At 35.2% G+C, this 20270-nt stretch overlaps 1 protein-coding gene across 1 annotated transcript in view; it reads left to right on the top strand.

The window, feature by feature from the left end:
* LOC149776300 (dynein axonemal heavy chain 8-like) overlaps window positions 1–19245 on the top strand; it is a 565538-nt gene extending 546293 nt beyond the window's left edge. The window contains exons 85-89 of the mRNA XM_089942774.1: window positions 590–746; window positions 6249–6401; window positions 8076–8265; window positions 13553–13674; window positions 18591–19245. Of these exons, the coding sequence (XP_089798900.1) occupies window positions 590–746; window positions 6249–6401; window positions 8076–8265; window positions 13553–13674; window positions 18591–18878 (910 nt within the window). The 3' untranslated portion in view covers window positions 18879–19245. The remainder of the gene's footprint in view (window positions 1–589; window positions 747–6248; window positions 6402–8075; window positions 8266–13552; window positions 13675–18590) is intronic.
* The last annotated feature ends 1025 nt before the right edge of the window (window positions 19246–20270 follow it).

The following is a 20270-nucleotide window of genomic DNA, read 5'->3' as shown; positions in this document are numbered from 1 at the left end:
TTTATGGCTCAAAGAATGTACCAAGAAAGTCTAGTTTATCCTAATTCTCGGCACCCCTCTCCATGCACATGCATATATAGGCACATTAGCAATGCATCTCATCCATCTTTGCTTCAGGAATGTTTTGCATGATCTAAACCCTCTGTAAAGGTGACCTCAGGGCTCTAACATTACATGGATTCATTCTTGGTGAAAGTTTTGCTTTTAGATCATATTTTTTCTCACCATGTGCTACACTCTCTACAGCAAATTTTGTTTAAACAGTTTGGTAACTGATCTGATTAGATGATATGTTCATTGGTAAACTGAATTTTCTTATGATTTAAGAGAATGTACATAAGTACACACTTTATTTATCATGAGGTGATAAGTCAGCATTTTTGTCATTGATAAGTTAAAGTTTGCAGCCTTTTAAATACTAGTATTTTCATCAGTGTGGATTTTAATAATATTAATTTTTCGTAACTCATTAGAATCAACACTATTGTATTTTTTATAAAGTGGACACACTTTTGTAGAGATAATTTGATTGATCTTTAAATTTATATTAATGTACATTTATGTCCTACACAAGTCATTCATTTTACAGGTTTCAAACCAACATGGCTAATGCTATTTTGGAGGCCATCATGGGCATGCAGCCCAAGGAGGGTGGTGGTGGCCAGGGAGAGAGTCGAGAGTCAGTGGTTTATAGGCAGGCAGAGGAAATGCTAAAAAAGTTGCCACCAAACTATGTTCCACATGAGGTAAAGTAGGATCTTAGTATAACACAAATGACTCTAACTTTACTAATTACATGAATAAGTATTACGGTATTTAATTATGTACACACAGCAGTCTGTAATCATCAAAGACCCAGATTTGGTGCATTGAATGTTTACTCTTAATAATCAGTAGAAGAAAGAGCATAGACCCAAATCTGTCTTTGCTTTATGTGGCTGCAGATTTGGGTCTGCTGTGTTTACATATTATTACTGTATTTACTGCCTATGTTGGGACACAAAAAATATATATATAAAAATTTGTGTCCCAAGACTTAGGAAATGAAATTAATTGTGTTCATGTTGTGCCCCCCCCCCCACCACAACCAAGCAAAAAGACACAAAATTGGAGACCCCAGACAGGAGAGAGATGATGCCTACGAAAATGACGATGTCAGGCGAGGGCATTACAAGCATTTTACATTAAAGCAAAAAGAGAAAGTTGTAAATTTCTCAAATTGCATGAATTTGAGTAACAGCAAGACATTTCAAAATCCCCCAAATCAACCATTACAAATCGGTCAAAAATAGATTATTCTCAGCAGCTGAATGAATGAGGACATTTAGCAGGGAGTGGGAGAACAGAACAGTATCATATGGAAATGAGTTAGATGGAAAAATTGCAAAGTGGTTCTTATCAAACACGATGTGCAGATCCCCGTTAGTGTGGACACTATGTGCTTATGCCAAGAAATTTGTGTCAGATGAAGGTCCAAAAATTGAGTTTCAAGCCAGTAGGAACTGGGCAGCAGGTTTTTTAAAGCGACACAACCTTGTGCTTCATTCACGGACAACGATGGCCCAGCATCTCCGAGAAGATTTTGAGAAGAAAAGAAAATTATTCCACAAATTCGTAAAAGGCAACAAGAGATCAAGACGATTTTGAAGACAAGATGATAATTAACATGGATGAAACACATATGTACTTTGATCTCATTCCCGGATGTACTGTCGAAAAGAAAGGTGTTAAAAGTGTGAGAATTTGCATGACTGGTGTGGATAAAAAGCATCTAACCTCAGTACTTGCAGTTTCCGCAGCATGAGATGTGTTGCTGCCAGTGGTAAAATTTTGTGGTGTGAGGGAGCTAAAAGATATTTAGGCACCAAAAGGATGGCTCATACATGTGCAGGAGAAGGGTTGTGTTGATGAGGAGATGATGCTGCAGTGGATTAAAGAATATATCTCAAGTATACAGGAAAGGAATGATCTCTTTTAGTGATGGATTCATTCCGGGCACATATTACAGATGCTTTAAAACAGGCTTTGAGAAGGGGTAACACAGTACCTACAGTTATTCTGGGTGGATGTACCTCCAATTTACAGTAACTGGATGTCCATCAAAATAAACTGGTCTAGTCCGAATTGAGGAAAATCCAAAAACAAATTTTATTCATAAAGCAACAGAGGGCCTTTCCAAGGAAAATGACAACACCTCTCGTATTAAGAGTGCAGATAAACAAACAGTTGTGAACTGGATTGTGAAAGCAGTTTAATCATTCTGACATAGCCAGATTTGAACAAAAATCATTTAAAGTATAATAACATGAATGGATGTGAGGACATTATCATAAGAGATATTGAATGTGATGGCAACAACAGTGAAGAGGACAAATTTGATGGATTTGAGCCTGAGGAGGTTGAGTGGGCAATTAAGAATGTGGGCAGATTGAAGGATTTAAATTAAATATGTTAGCGGCATTCGAGTTTGTTCAGCAGTACTTGGATTATGTCAGATATCACTACTGTGTAAATAAAATTAATGTTTATCAATCACTCTGTACCATCATTATCTACCGGTCTCTCTCTCTGTGAATATATTTTTACTTAATTACAGTGAATAGTTTATACTGTGCTCATCAGTAGTTGTTTTCCAAAATAAGTCAGGCAACGAGCATGAATGGCAAATAAACCTTGACATTTAATATATTAAAAAACCTTTGTTGAAGCATAACTTCGGACAGAAAAAGTTGAACTCATTCTCATATACACAAACGATTCATTCTTACATGAGCTCTTGTTCTTAGCAAATTTGCATCTAGAAAGTAAAGTGTAAACAAACAACACTCACAGCGTTTTCTTTTTTAAAGTTTTCTTTAATAAAATTTATGTTTGAGTGCATTTTCCGACATGTAATTTTCGAATGATTTAAAAGGTGTCCCACAAATTATGACTAAAACAATACGATGTGTCCCAGAACATACAGTGCACAAAAAAATTACTTTTAAAATAAATGTATGGTGTCCCAACATGTACGGTAAATACGGTACACATCACTATTTCCAACAATTTGAATAATTTTCAGTATTCATGGATCTAGGTAACCACATGCAGCTTTGTAAATCAAGCTGACATTATTATCATTACCATATGATTTATTAAATAAACAGATGTAAAGGAGGAATCAGCTGTGTTAACATACCTGCCAACCTTCCAGACATTAGTGCGAATTTTTAGATTCTAACAGTTGGCTTTAAATGCATGTTTTTTTTAAAAGAATTTATTGCACTTCCAAATAAATCAGGCAGGAAGGCATGGTATTTCTTACATCATCACCACTTGCATAAACATACATTGTCACAGCCACTCTGACATTTATAGAGTATTGGATTGTTCAAAGGCGATAAAAGTGTAGTTGGTGTTAACTGAAACTAACATACACCAACCTAGATGGTAATTTTTTGTGCAGTGTGACCCCATTTTAACACGAATTCAGATATAACATGGTTGTGGTGTGGGTCCCGAAATTTCATATACATGTATTTTTCTTGTGCACAAAAAAAATTCTTTCTTAAAAGTATGAAAAAAAATGTAAAAACTTTAATATCATTTTGGGGAAGAGATTGCATATGAATAATACAAGACATTCGTGGCGTCTCTCCTGAAATTTTATGTGTATTTCTCGTACACGAAAAAGTAGTTTTTTCTTCTTAAATGTACGAAAAATAACATAAAAAGTTTATTCTGGGATTGCGTAGATCTTCTCCAATGTCACAAACTTGGATTATTATTCCTTATTGGCAGCAAAACATATCATATGGCAATTTTTTTTATTATTGTCAACGTTGTTGGCTGTTTAAACTTTTATAATCAACCATTGGTTTAGAGTGCAGAAATTCAGAGGCCTCATAAAAGGAAGCTGCAAACTGGATATAAAATGCACTAAAATTTATCTTATTGTTACATAAATTCTTTATCCATATTGACAAACCATCTAAACAATGCATTGTTTTATTATAATCCGCTTATCTTGACTTCTAGCATGAGCACAGGATGTTGTGAAATATCCACTTTTTTGTTGTTGACATTTCTGGTAATATAGATCAACCGGACGAGGTATTATCTTGAAATCTATCTTTCATCGGATTTTCAGCCACTTGCTGGTAATAAATATATTTACAAAGACTGACATTTGTATGTGGATGGTAAGTAAAATTCCTCTTCTTTTCACTCAGAATTAAATCATTCAGAACACTCATATTTTCTGTAATAATCCCTGTTGTCAAACCACAAATGTAAAAAAAGATAAAAAAAATAAAACCTACATCTTACTTATTGGTGTATTCAATAGGCATGGAGGGACAGTAACTAAAATAGTCCAAACGATGGCCAATTCCTTTTTAAAAATGTACCCAGATAAAATAGTTTGCTGAAATTTCAAAGGAAACAGATTACCTTCGAAGCACCGATTATTATGAAAATGTACTTAGCAAGTGGAAAATAAATCAGTTTCAGTCATGCAATACAATTATGTGATGTTGCCGCCACAATAAGGAATGGGCATTTGTTTGGTTCTCCAAAGCTGTCTTTTAGCAGTGACTTCAATAATACATGCACCTTTCATCAATGAAAGCTAATTACAATCTTTCAATAAAAACAAAGAACTTTTCATCAAAGAAAGTCAGTACCAAACTTAAATAAAAGTGGTGGAATCTGATGGATTTTTGCATTTTCCAACGTGACTGGAAAACATTAACTGTGCCGTGAAAGTTTCCTTATTGTAGGGAAAAATTTATGCTTACAAATTCTGCCATCGTTGGCTTAAAATGCAAACTAACTTTTACCGACTTGGGACATACTGAAAAGTAAATGTGCTTCGTCATTCGTTATGTGATTGTGCTATGTTTTTCCACTGAAATCAGACCAATATGACCTATGACTAAATTATTGAATATATTAAAGCTGTGTGTGTGCATATTTTCGATGGAATCACTTGTATTGTGGATTCAATGTATATGATGAGGTTCGCAGGTGAGTACACATTGTTGATATTATTCATGCTATACATTAGACATGTATATATAAACAGTATTCATGTATATGTACCAATTCATGGTTCTCTAAATAAAGTAAACTATTATATATATCTTCTCTGTTTTCACTACAGGTGTATTTCTCATTTAATATGATCAATTTAAGATGGTAACTGTGCTGATGAACCACGTATTTTACTGCCATTTATTACCTACACCTACCCACCCCACAATTTTGTTTGGGGTAAATGCATCATTTTCTTCAGCTAACTGACCTGGTTGCTTATAACATGGTTCTGTCTATAATGTGGTCGGGTTCTATGGCTCCAAACTACAGTGTTATAGTGGGGTCACACTGTACTTGTTATTGAGTGGAAGGTAATGTTGTTCAGACTTTCTTGAAAATCTTTTTAAATGTTTCTGAACAATAAAAATCATTTTTCTGCATTTGCTTTGCTGAGAGGAAGTCTCAAACATGCATCATGTCAAATCTTGGCATTGTAATGTTTGACGAGAGCATCGTTTCAGCAGTTTGCCTTAAAATGGATTCACTCCAGTACAGCCCCTGATTTTATTGTTCAGTTACTGAAATAATCATGATTTGTTTTCATGATTTTATATTTGGAATTAAACCCAATTTCAGATTTTACTGCTGACCTCTTTCTATTCAATATCTCTAAGATTAGATTACTTTGGCAGTCTTGTGAAAAGCAAGGCAGTATAATAGTTACTGTTTCTTTGACAAAATCTCTGATTTATCTAACTTAAAACGTAATGAAGTATTCCATTTGGTGTACTTTACTATTGTAAATTATCATAATGGACTTTCCCACAAAAATGCTTGAAAAACTATAAAAAATAATTACCATGAAAAAACTTTGCTATGGTCAGTCAGTCAAGTAATCTGTTGAATGGTGGTTGCCCATCTCTCATCTCATTTGCCTAGTAATCATCTCTGTGACAAATAACTCTATAAACTGTCCATATGATCAAATTATTCCATATGCATTAAACATGAAGCTATCCAAATAAAAGTGATGTTTATAGAAGCTTCAGATTATGGGCATATGTATTGCAGTGTCAGAAATCTCTATCTTTCATTTATTATATTTATTGGAAATCATGTTTGTGAGTAGGAGTCAAAAGATGTGGGGACTTTTTATGACATGATGGCAGGTGTGTGTTCGAGGAAGTTCTTGCAGCATGTTGACTGACAAATTATTTATGACACTTTAGGTCAAGGAATGTTTAAAGAGGATGGGTCACCTTCAGCCACTGAACATTTTCCTGCGTCAGGAGATAGACCGCATGCAAAGGGTGATCTCCATTGTGCGCAGCACCCTGACTGATCTGAAATTGGCAATTGAAGGAACAATTATCATGAGTGAGGTAATTAATAGCTCTGCAAGTGTTTACTCTAGCAGAATTAAGAGGGTGCTTCCTGTTGCTTTACTTATGTGGTGAAGGTTTTATTTATTTTATGCCTCCATTTATTGCAGCATGGGGTATTTTGTTTTATGTGATCATTCATAATGTCTGCCATTTCATCCTGATAAGCTTGCTTGCAGTTTCACATAAACCATACATGGTAAATTTTGGCAGGCATATTTATTTGCATATATAGAAGACATGATTAGATTTGTATGCCATTTAAAAAACACACAATACACAGGTTCAATAGACACTTCATTATACATATAAAATAATCTTTGACATAAATGGGGGCAAGTCCTGTCACAGCACACACTGCACCTACCTAGCTCTGAATTGTTTGTTCTATTGGAATGACTCAGGAAGAGAGACTTGTGGGAGTTTGTAGGGTTGTGAAGTGTGTCTTACACCTGTATGTGGAGCCGCAAGTGGCTGATACGAGGTATATAGGAACACTGATAACTGAAACTTGACAAGTCTGATCCTGAGGATGCCAGGATAACAAACATCAGCCAATACTCCATACATGCACTATAGGAAGCAGGTATGGGCATAATAGTTGAGTACATTTAAGTACTGACACAAATTGGGGGTTCAAAAGCAAAGTTGTGAATGCCTGAAACTTGGTAATGGCCCTTTGTTCTACAGGAATACCTCAGGAAGAGACTCTGGGTAGTTTGTAGGGTTGTGCAGACTGTCTGACACCTGTATTTGGAGCCGCAAGCAGCTGATACAAGGTATATGGGGACAAATAACCGAAACTCAATAAGTCTGATCCCGAGGATTGCACCACGAAAAACGTGTATGAAGTATATATAGCCTAAAGTATATTCAAGTACTGACAAACTGGGGATCAAGCAAGTTATGAATGCATGAACTTGGGCAATAAGCCTGAGAACAAAACTGGAACAGTATGCTATGCAGGTAATGCCCCAAAATGACATGGTGGAAGGAGGGGAGGCAGGTGGTTCTTTCCTCAGATAATTTTTTTAAGTTAAATGCATCGTTGACACTGAAAAGTTCACATCTCTACAGGCATCCCAGTTGCTGACTGAATGCCTCATACAACAGACAGTGTTTCTTCAAATGCTCCAGCTCGGTCATCTGATTGGTTCTACATGAAAATGTCTAAATGTAGTTACTAGCTTATTAACATACTGGCTGCACTGACCTCATGTAACCATAGTATACAAAGAAGGGCCCAACAAGGGGCCAGATAATGATGCACTGTGTGTTACTCAATCTATATTTAATCAATTAAATTACAATTAATGCAATTTTTCAAATTTTTTTATACATTTTTAGCTCCGAGACACTGGTATTTAGCAGATCTATTGTTTGATTTCATTTGGTGCTTTACAACACAACACAAGTAGGTTATTTATTGCAAAGGCAATTGGAATAAAGTGCCTTCACCAAGGACACACTACAGTAGCCTACCCATGCTGGTCCGATGGTATGATTAAAACCTGCACTCTCTCTGTTACGAGTCCAGCACGCTACAGTTTGTAACTGGGTATTGTTCTTTATTAAATATTGATCAAAGTGTTATACCTGCTGTTAAGCAATTTTTGGAAATGTCAAAAGACAAAAAGCATAAGCATGTATTTTTGGTATTTATTTTAACATTAGAACCTGCGTGATGCACTTGACAACATGTTTGATGCCCGTGTACCAAACTTGTGGAGGAAGGTATCATGGCAGTCCTCAACGATAGGTTTCTGGTTCACAGAGCTTCTAGAAAGAAATGAGCAGTTCCACAGCTGGGTCTTCAGTGGCCGACCCGACATCTTCTGGATGACTGGTTTCTTCAATCCACAGGGTAATTCTAGTTATGTCACACAACTCGGTAAATAGTCTGATGGTATATATTATAAAGCAGGCTTGGAAGTTTTTCGATCTCAATAAAGAAAAATTATATTTTAAACATTTCCTTAAAATATATTCAGTAAAGAATCTTTCAGTTTAATGCATTTGTCTTGCTCTCGAAACATTTCTTTGATCGTAGATGGAGAATGGTAAAGTACATGTTTAAATATCAAAATGTAATTTAGAAAATATGATCATTGCACAGCATCATAAATGTATTTGAGGCATGCATACCCAAAGTCCATCTAAGAAAGGACACTTGATTGGCTGAAATGATAAACTGATGCAGCCCTAAGTTTTTGTCTCCTATAAATGTTAAGTGTGGGCAGCCATCTTGAAAATCTTGCTACACCTGTATAGTCATATTAACATTGGGTTTCCAACTAAAAGACTTTTAAGGATAGTCCTAAATGACAATGGTGCACAATCAAATGTCCAATATGGCTACCATGGTATCCATTATCCGTCTTAAAAATCCTTTCATTCTTCCTCATGAACATATATATATATGGTTGATTCTACACAAAAATTAGTCCTCTGAGACATTCAGTGTGGCTTCCATCTTGAAAATCCAAAAATTATTCCTCTGAGACATTCAGTATGGCTTCCATCTTGAAAATCTTGTTGCTACTTCATCTGAATAGTCATAGCAATGTGGGTTTTTAACTGAAAGACCTTTTTATGATATCTAGTTGATCCTAAATGAAAATGGTACCTCCTTGACATCCAATATGTCCACTGCAGCAACCATCTTGAAACTCTCATAGCTACTCCACTAAATGATGGTGTATATCAGTATGGGCTTTTCACTAAAAGACTTCTTTTGATGTCAAGTTGGTTGAAATCTAAGTTCCTATCTGACATCTATTATAGTCACCATATTAGCGATCTTGAAAATATTGTGTTTGTTCTCAGAGCTTCACGGCTTAGTTTAAGACTAATATTTTGTGGAGTCCCAAGGACCCCAACATTTGAATTTTATAGGGTCCTTACAAGATAATAAAGGATCCCGTATCTACAATAAGTTTTTTGTCTATGTACGTGTATGTATGAGAGAAAGAGAGGGAGGTCTCCATAGACCAGCAAATGTTGCAGTCCCCTGTCAGAAACATGTTGGTAATACATGAAGTGGATAATAAAGTTTGTAAAGTGGTGCTGATTTGTACTTTTGTCTGATCTGACATGTTTTTAAGTTTGCAAAGATTCATCTGCTCTAAAATTTTCCATCGTATAACATCCACAAGTCACACCGTAACAAGTCTAACTTACAATCTGGTGCCATTTTCTATAAAGCCATATTCTGGTCTGCTACTTTTATTATGAATATAATGAATCTATGAGGCTAAGTTAAAATTGATGAAACCCGCCTGTTTTCTTAGAAATAAAATGGGTCATATACAGTAGTTGCTGTAAATAGAAAACAAGGAAAAGTCTTAAAATGTCATTTGTTGGAAAGATGGCGTAATGATTATGACAAAAGCATAAATGGCTGCCATGTATGCATTGAACCCCCCAAAAAATACTTATCCAAATTTGCAAATGGCATTTTGTCCAAGTCTCGACATGAAAGCAACAAATGGTAGTAATATTTATTATCATAGGGTTCATCTTCTAATTTAATTTGAATCTTTAGCGCATCATCCTTTCAAGATCACGTGCACTATACTTATTCAGTTACACTCAGAAATGAACACATTAAGGAGCATGACCTCAACAGACAGCATAGAAAATCCTTCAGACATCTGTTTTGAGAAACCTTGACCTTTCTGTAAGCTGGAAATCGACTTGGTCAGCAACATTTATTGCATTCTACAGGACTTTTAGGCTGGGATTTTAATGCGTCATTTTTTAATTTTATTGCAACAGGCACATTTGTGTTGTCAGAAACCTTGGTTCTTCCTCCTGAATGTAAAGTCCTGTCAGCATGTTGTTTTAAATGAAGATTTTTTGTGATGGATACTTATTATTATTACAAAATTGTGCCAATCTAATGGCCCCCCCACAAAAAAAAAATATGGTCATCAGCCTGGCCATCTTGAAGATTTTGTCATTATTCCTCCAAGAAGGAGTCATATTACCATTAAGTTTTCACCAGTAGATTTTTGGTTAATCTAATTGGTTCTAAATTAAAATTGTGCTGATCTTGGATCCATTAAGGCCAACATGGAAGCCGTCTTGAAAATGGTGCTGATCTGATCTAAAAATATAGCCGCTACTGTGAACATCATGTCAATAATCCCGTAAATCGATGGTTGTACCAGAATGGAGTTTTAACAAAAAGTCTTCTAATGGTGTCTAGTTTGTCCCAAATGAAAATTGTGCAGTTCTTACATCCAGTATGTTAATCACAGTGGCTAATTTCAACAGCCATGGTTTTATCACTTTACAGTTAAAAGAAAATAGTCCTCAGTTTCTGAAATTTCTTTTGGACAGTAGCACATTAAGTCGGGTCTCTTGTTTACTTTTCTAGAATGGTAGGACCACTTTCAGTCAGTCTTAGTAGCAGTGTTCTTAGTACACCGCTCCCTCGATAACTCGCGTACAACGGGGTCCAGAAACATCGACCGCACTATAAGCGAGGGCGCGAGTTACCAAGGGACCTATAAAAAAAACTAATAAAGAGATGGAGATCGACAGAGAGAGGCGAAGGGGGGGGGTTTGCATTGTTAAATACTCGTTTTATAATCGTGCTGAAAATAACTGTGAATAAATATTTCTTTTTAAAGGTGTTGTTCGTTTTTCTTTATAAGTTACCTTTAATTTCTGGATAAAGTATCTTGAAAAGATCGTAAAAACAAACATTATTCCACGAGGTATCAGTACTCTTAACATGTGTATCGCTAAACACATTGTGTATTACGTCACTGCTTTTTGTGTTGATTTGGATACATTCTAGTTTTATTGTTTGTTCAAAATGAATCAAGATTTCTTTTATCAAAAAAGATAATATTCATATCGAAAAACGACGTCAAAACTTGTGTTGCTCTAAAAAAAAAATCTGCTATCACTAGATAGATAGATAGAGTAAAATGTAAAAAAATTAATTCACAAAGATAAACCATTACCAACCATGAATTTAATGGGTCTAAACGTCAGACGTGTAAAAAAAAAAAAAAAAAAAAAAAAATTAAATACGCGAGTGAGAATACGACAATATTTGCTGGGCAATTGTCTAATAGCAGTAGAGCTTTCTCCTCTAAGCCCTGGATCGCAGGTGGTTTCTGACGGAGGGGACAAACATCTTAGAAAACCAATCCGTAAATATTGTTGCAGTCATCCATGCATTTCCACTATTTCTATATACAAATGGAAGGCTGTCCATATTCATGTGATGAAAACAACGGGGAGACTTGTATTTGCCAACACATAATGGTTTCATTTTATGTGTGCCAGTTTTGTTAACACAAAACAAAAGTGTTAATCTCTCTTTGTTCAGCTTGAAACCCTCCTTTTTGTGTGTATCATCTCTGGTAGCTAGAGTTTTGTCTGGCATCATCCGATAGCATAGACCAGCCTCATCACAATTATAAACTTGGTCATCTGTATATCCATCACGGGTCAGTATCTCTCGGAGTTGGTTGGGATAACTAGATGCGGCCGCCTGATTTGCTGAGAGTATCTCTCCTGACAACGAATTTTGTTTTATTCCATGTTGGCGCTGGAATCTCCAAAGCCATCCATGGCTTGCCATGAAATCTGAACCAGTATCCATAGTTTTGGCCATTTTCTCTGCCTGGGCCTTGAGAATTGTTCCCGAAATCGTAACATCTTTTTCACGTTGCTGTGTGAACCAGGTGTACACAGCATCATCTAATTCTGTGTCGTTTGCAGTGCGTGCCCGTTTCCGTTTAAATCCATCATCAGAATCAACTTCATGCAAATAATCCTGAAATTTCTGCTCATCCTTGAGCCAACCTCTGAGTGTCGACTCGGCAAGTTTAAGTTCACTACAAACTTTTGATCTTGATTCACCATTACGAACCCTCTCTATGACAGTAAGCTTTTCATTCACCGAGTACGCCTTTCGCTTGATTCCCTTGCTCTCCATGATCACATTTACAAATGATTGGGATAAATTACTGATTAATATATACTTTAATGACAATAAGTACATACTATTTGAAACCATGTTCGATTGGTCCAATTAAATTGATTGATGTTGAGACACGATATTGACCACAAGAGTTTATGCATGTAGGATTCGCATTCCTTTGAACTTTTGTATTGAACGTCTTTTACCTGATTTGATACAAAAGACCGACTTAACGTGATAAAATAAAGCAGGTCTATTTTAATTGATTTTTACAATGCAACAAACACTTCCCCAAGTCGTCGATCAAAACGCAGCCGGCACTTAATTAGGTTCTCACAGATGTGCTCACGGGCATCGATGTGATGGTCAGTTGACTCTTTTCATGTTTGAATAGAAGAGAACATGCAACGATTATACTGCTTACACTGCAACACAATGAAAAGATTAAAACACTAATTTCCCCTGACAAGACATATTTAATTAGTGTTCATTTCATTCAGTGTTGCCACCTGTTAGCAGTTACTATAATTCATTGATCGCTGTTTCGCCGTATACATACACAGTATTATTATTTACAGTGAACTGAGAAAATATTTTTTCCGATAAAATCTAACAAGATATGTGATTCCTTATTAAAACCTGAAAATTTACCGATGTTGATTCTAACTTTTCGGGCACTAACCGCCATTTTCGATGATAAAACGGACGATATATCAAGGTTTCATTCACCAGTTCTGATCACAATTTTCTTCATTTTTTAAAAATATTTTCTTTATTAAAAAAAACAGGATCCACGCCGGACACTGCGTTATAAGCGGGTTCGCGAGTATCAGGGCGCGAGTTATCGAGGGAGCGGTGTACATGCCATATCAGAATTGTGTCTTGTGTAGGTTCCACAGCAGCTGTAGGGAAAACAGGTTGTAAATTTGTTTTTCACAGTAGCTTGAGTCAATGTTGATCAAACATGGTAGGAATGCTTCTTTGGGAATGTTCTATGAAAAATATGATTGGATTAACTTCCTGAGAAACAGTCTCACTTGGCAAACATGTGGAAAAAACCCTGGTTTCTTGCTGCTTCACTCTGTGACAGCTGAGGCAATTTTGATAAAACTTCTTAAGAATGTTAGGACATTTGTGTAAAATTTATGTTTTGGTTTATGTTCTTAAAGCAGGTTGTATTGGATGTAGTTTCTTCCCATATTTGCAGGTTTCTTGACTGCTATGAGACAAGAAGTTACTAGAGCACACAAAGGCTGGGCACTTGATTCTGTGACACTCCATAATGAAGTGATCAAGCAGTTTAAGGAGGACATTACTTCTCCTCCTCCAGTAAGTAGGATAAATAGATTGGAGTGGAATTTTCTACTCTTATAATCACAGTTTAATTAAAGGAGGTTTTCATTTTGCCTGAGCTGTTGATTCAATATTTTTATTTTTGTCAATTCTTTATGATGTTTTTCATGCTGTTACATCCAAATGTCTTTCTATTTTGGTTTGACACAAGTTGTCAGTCACGTACTGGAACCATAACTTGCAAATGGCATCCAAGATACGGAAGAAAACTTGAAGTTTCGGTGTCCAAGTCACTGAAGTATGGTTTAACCCTTTACCTCATGCAAGCGCCTTTGGACACCTCTACTCCATTTGCATGGAAGCCCCTTTTGACATTCATTTCTGACAATGTCAGATCACGTGGTCACTGTTTATGCTCTGGTCAATATCTGCTATTTAAAGTAGCTGGTTCGTAATCTCCACTCTCCAAAATGGAGATCGCAGATTTCATTCAGTACTTACGAAGTTTTCACAATTAGAATAACAACTATGAAAGATTCAATAACTTAGGTAAAGGCTTTGATATTGTTGTAGGCAGCAATTAGTTTTTATAAATTATCAAATTCAGACGACTTAGTGATGTAGACGCAGATAAAAAAATATTGTAAATTTAAAGTATGAGAAATGGCAGCTGCAGTTGGTCACTTGATCTCACAGAGTTCTCTCAAGATTTTAAAGCACATACAAAATTCTTCCGTGAAAAATAATTACACAACTATAACAATCGGACTTTACTCTTAAATTTTTGCACACATAATAGATGTGCACCAAAAATGTAAAATGATTAAAATTGCTGTTAAACATAACATAATTGCAATGTCAGTAGCTGGTACAGGAAAGTAACATTTCCATTGGTCAGAATGTTACCACATGATCAAAATGAATAGCGTTCATTTCTGTATGAACAGTAAGGAGAACTACTTTTCTAAGAATACCCACTTCTATAAATAGAGTCATGTGTACAGCATAAGATAAACACCGCCAGTTAAGGTGGCGCTATACAGTTTCGCATTTTCCATAGGGTTAAGATTTTAAAGAAAAAGAATTTCCCCGGCTTTCCTCACTGGTTATACTGGCTATTTAAAAAAGACCTTGTATATCTTGGGTATAATTAAAAGAACCTTTAATTCCCTTTATTTTGATGTATGATTGATGGGTGTACTATGGGTTATAGAGTATACAGCTTGGCCTTACTTCAAATGTGAACCTTTCAAAAAAGTGCTAGCTCTACTTGGTCTTTTCACTTCCTGAACTTCAGAGGTAAATTGTATGAAAAAGAGCCGATAATTTTTTTTACATTTTATATATTTGGTAATTCATTCATTGCACTTTCAGAAGCTAATGTTGTCTAGTCTGGCAAAATTCATTTTCCCTATTTTTAATAGCTGCTATGTATAGTGTACTTTAGACTAATTCAGTTTGATTTTTTAACACAAGGGAGCAGTCATTTTAGTTAGCAGTGTGCTTAAATCATGTAAAATTTCCAAAAGTACAATATCCAAAGAAATATCATCCACATTATATTACTGTAGCATATAGGTATGCCAACATTCTCTCCATTGTGCATGTTTTAAATGCAAACTACTTCACCTTACATACGTCACTCTCTCTAAAGTACATATTAATTGGTGAGTGCCCCCTAAGGCAGACATGAAGTAAGCATTAAAGAAAAACAACATTCTAACAAACAAACAAAAAAAAATTGAAAAAATTTGGCTTCCATTGGTTGAAGGACTGGTATTATGATGACCTCATTGCAATCAATCTGGACATCCCAAGTACTATTAATAGCTATGTAACAGAAAAACCACAAACATGTATTACTACGCTCAGTTAAGATTTCTGTTTTTTAATGATGCAAACAAAATAACATAACAAATAATTAAAATTTCAATTATAAGAGTTTAACGTTTTTTCTAAGTTCATCGTGGTATAAACTGTCAGTTGCCGACTCACACAGCTTACATAACGCCCTTCAGGCGTTATTTGCTGTGTGTCAGACTCTTAAATTCACTACATTGCTTAACAGTTAACAGGCAGGCCTATGCGTATGGAGTTGAATAGGTAACAGGTGTTCTATTTATAGTGTGCTGCATTGGGTAACTTTGCTCTATGAGGTAAAGGGTTAAACACAGAAATGTTTGTTCTTAACCATGTATTTTACTTTGTGGAAGGCCTGCACATCAGCAAAAAAAGCCCTTTTGATTTTGGGTCAGAGATCAAGGCCACTGTAATACAAGTAAGGAGAAAAGTTTCTGCAAGATAATTTTAATTGTTCACAACATAAAGACACAAATTTTAAAGACAGATAATGGGTAGAAAATATGCTACAGCTGTTGGTTTGAAGCTTAAAGAGGACCAACATGCAAAACTGAAATTCGCACAAACTTCATATATAATTTGCTATATGTATTAGGTTCGTTTTCTGAGATTTTTTATCGTTTATTCTTACTCGTTACAAAGAAATGTATGAAAAACCGATCAGCTCTCCCGATCCGTCTTGAATAGAACAACGCGCTTCCCTCCCCCTGTAAAAATAGCGGGTGTGACGTCATTTGAGACACTGTGTACACACTGGCATTGTTGATCATGAATTATGGAGAACTCGCCCTGGTTGTGAAAGCTTTATTTATTGTTGTTTTTCTTCAACTAAATAACTTATAAAATCTAGAAAATTTACAGCTTTTAAACTTTTCCATTTGATCAACTCCGCTTCTGTACTTAAAAAATAGAGCGGGTGTAAGCATGATGTGACATCAGCAGTTTTATACATGAAAGGGCTCCAACCTAATAACTAATGTCATCATGAGACGACTTTATGGCATGGACCTCTATAACCCGAAATCGACTGAATTCTTGCCGTGAATAATCCAAAGGGTTATAGTATCATCTCTCTAACTGAACAATTAATCTGATTTTTCATTGAGATTTACTAACAATTGACGAGCGTTACTTGAACTCGATAAAAAGCATCACTGATGCCTACTCAGGAAATCCGGTCGCTATTGAATTCAACATCATGGCCAATGCACAGAATTCTGACGGTTTCTAAAAGCTATCATGTTCTACGCCCATCTTTTAGTTTATTTCTTCTTTTTTGTCAGTGTTCGTAATTTTATTATTTCTCAATAAAACAAACTACTTAAAATTGAACGAGAAGTTTAAAAAATATTTCACTACTAAATTGCCGATGCACAATAAACATGATTACGTTATTTTATTATATATAACAATACCATGATCACGCGTACTAACGGGATTTTGTTACTTTAAATACATATTTGAACTGCTCAACGTACTTTGGACATAATGAGAAGATCATCTTTAAAAACAAATTTAAATGTGACATTTAAATCCTGGACTAAACTGAATAACATTTCACATGGTCCGAATCAGTTTGGAAGTTTGGAGAATCAGCCAGATATATGGGCCGAATCATTCAGTGATTTGTACCGAATCAGCCGGGTCCGAGTTTGAGAGTAATTACCACATTAAAGAATAATGTTACTATAATAGATTTATCAATCAAGAAAGTTAACAGTAACATTTGTTCAAACAATTTTTTAACAAATTGTATCGTGGTGTTCAGGTGTGTGTAGTTACAAGAAATCTAAGGAGTTTATATGAGCACACAGACTTTCAGTTATAAGTGATTTATTTTTCTATTATCGAAATTACACAAAAAAGATGAATGCAGAATGGGAAGGAGGGGTTTATTATATAACGAGTGGAAAACAGTCTTGAACGTAAGTGTGGAAGACAAAATGCATGTTCATCCGATGCAATTACATACTAAATCCAACGTGCATAATAAATTGATGCTGGAAACATTGAATGAAAAAGCGTAAACATTTCTTTAATGTTATTTTATTTGGTAGATCATTTCTTACTTTTCAAAGATTAAAAAAAAAAAGAGTAAAATAATTAAGGACTGTTCCAGAACTGCTATTATTCACGCAATTTAGAGCTGCGCATTGAACCATCTTGTTTCTACTTGACACTTCGCTGCACAAACTGAATACAACTCTTACACGTTAATCGTCTCAAATGACATCACATCCTGCTTGTATGGAAGGGAGCTAACAAATTCGGGGCAGGTTCTTTCCATTTGATCTCGTAATACAGGACAATATTTTGTATGAAATGTTTGTGCAAATACAATAGATGCAAAGAAACAAATAGTCGGGATAGATTATCTACACAAACTACTATATATCCTTCTATTTACAATAAAATTGTGCAGGTCCGGGTTTTCGTCCCCTTTAAGGTCGGGGTCACAATAGCCCATATAAAACATTTGATTTCTATTATCATTATTCAAAAGTGACAACTGGGTTATCTTTTTGGCAATGGAGGATCCAATTGACAATGTTTAAAAGATTGATGTGAAGAGCACCATGGCACATTGGACAGCACTCTCCAGAGTTGACCATGCTCTGCTAGTGCCTGTGCTAATGATGCTGTAAAATATTGGAAAATGCTGAACAGATGAGTAAGCATAATATGTATCCTTTATTTTTTTTTAAAATATGTATGCCACTCTTACACTTCAAAACTTGAGCATTATTCTAGGTGATGTTTTGTTTTTCGTGTAAGAAATATTCCATAAACCATATGAATATGATATGCAAACATCTGTCATTTAAATTAGCTGAATGTGTAAAGTTGCTTCAGAAAGCAAAACTGCACTATTCATAGAACTAATTTTCATGGTCCATTGGAGTTACTGGTAAAGGACTTAATAACCATAAATAAAGCATTTAATGACAACCATTGACCAGTTCACTAATCTGGTAACTGCAATGTCTTGTTATCCTAATAATTCTGTTTCCCCAACATCTTTCAAAAATTATTTTAATGCCCAATCTGACTGGTGACGTTTAGGCTCTAACATTCAATATGTTTTTTTGCAGGAGGGTGTCTTTATTTATGGCTTATACCTGGATGGTGCTGGGTGGGACAAAAGAAATTGTCGCCTGTGTGAACCTACAGCAAAGGTCTTATTCACTCCTCTCACAGTGGTCCATATGTATGCCATCAATTCCACAGCACCGAAGGATCCACGTCTGTATCAATGTCCTATCTACAAGAAACCTAATCGTACTGATCTCACATACATCTCATTCATTGTGCTCAAAACCACCCAAAGTCCTGATCATTGGATTCTGCGTGGTGTTGCTGCCCTCTGTGACATTAAGTGATTCCAATCTTTTGTTTTGGACAGCTTCCATATTTGCATCTATAATTTTGAGGTTTTAAACATTTTTTACCATTAAAATAAAAAAAATCATAATTTTTTTTCTAGTGACGAGTTTAATTGATGTTTAGAGGTTCTGAAGAAACAGTCTTCTCCAATATTTGATACTGATTGAATGAATACACTTTCATAATGTGGTGCTGTAATACCACTGGTTAAATTTGGAAAGCATGGAAACAGTACCCTTGTATTCTGTTCATACATTTTAATTTTCAGAAAAAATGTATACAAGTGTTTCATAAAGAAATCTTGTACCCTAAATGTTTAAGAGTTGTTATTGAAATATGAAATAAATCATTGCTGAATTCTTACTGTTTTTGTTAACTTTCCACACTTTTATAAAACAGTCACATCTTCCATTTTACAATAAATTTCTCATTTGTAACAGCGTAAAAGTTGTCATTTTCAAGGCTCATTATCATGCTAACACAATTGTAATTGTTGAATAATATCACGTTTCAGTTAGGATAAACTTGTGTACTTCATAATTTCAGTTATAAGAAAGCAGTTTTTTTTAAAGTATGCATTTTATTTATACTGTAGTGAAAACATTTATAAGACAAGTCTGTCACAGAGATCAATTATTGACTAGCTTGACTAAAAATAATTAATCTTTAAAACTCTACAATACTACACCATAAACCATCATTCCCCATTATCACTAATGAAACTATTGAAACTATATAACATAGACACCAATAACTAGTTATGTTGTTCATCTTTCCAACTATACTTTAGTTTTAACAGCACATGTATGCATGTGATTTACACAAATTATAAACAACAAACATGTTCACCAGAGTTTCTAGAAGAAAACTAGGACATAAATTTTACAGTTTCAGAGTAAAGACAATAGTTGACAGCTTCAATTTATTTGGTCTTTACAAAACAGCTGGTTCTTGTCTGTTTGTCTCTATTAAGAAAAAAGTAGGAGGGTTATGCTTTAACCCTGGTTTTATAGTCACTGTTGTCAACATCTTTGTCGCCTAGTGGTTGGAGTATCTGCCTCAGATGTGGGAGGCTGCATGTTTGAACCATGGCCAAGTCAAACCAAAGACTTATAAAAACAGTACTAAAATCAGCTTTGCTAGGCGCTCAGCATTAAGAGGTTAGTGTTAGAATTGGTTGGCATGATGTCAGGATAATGTGACTGGGTGGGACAACATGTTTGCAGCATGATGCCCTAGTGCTAGACATCTCCATAAGCTGCTATACTGCAGACATCCTAGTGATATGACTAAAAACTTGTTAAAGCTATGTTAAAAATCAAAAACATGATCTTTACCCTCCATGTATAAATGTTAATACCTGTTCTTTAATTTGATTCTTATCTGTT

Source organism: Sinohyriopsis cumingii, chromosome 18, assembly GCF_028554795.1.
Source record: "Sinohyriopsis cumingii isolate HCF-2022 chromosome 18, ASM2855479v2, whole genome shotgun sequence".
NCBI lineage: Eukaryota > Metazoa > Mollusca > Bivalvia > Unionida > Unionidae > Sinohyriopsis > Sinohyriopsis cumingii.
This window is presented reverse-complemented; position numbering and strand designations above follow the sequence as displayed.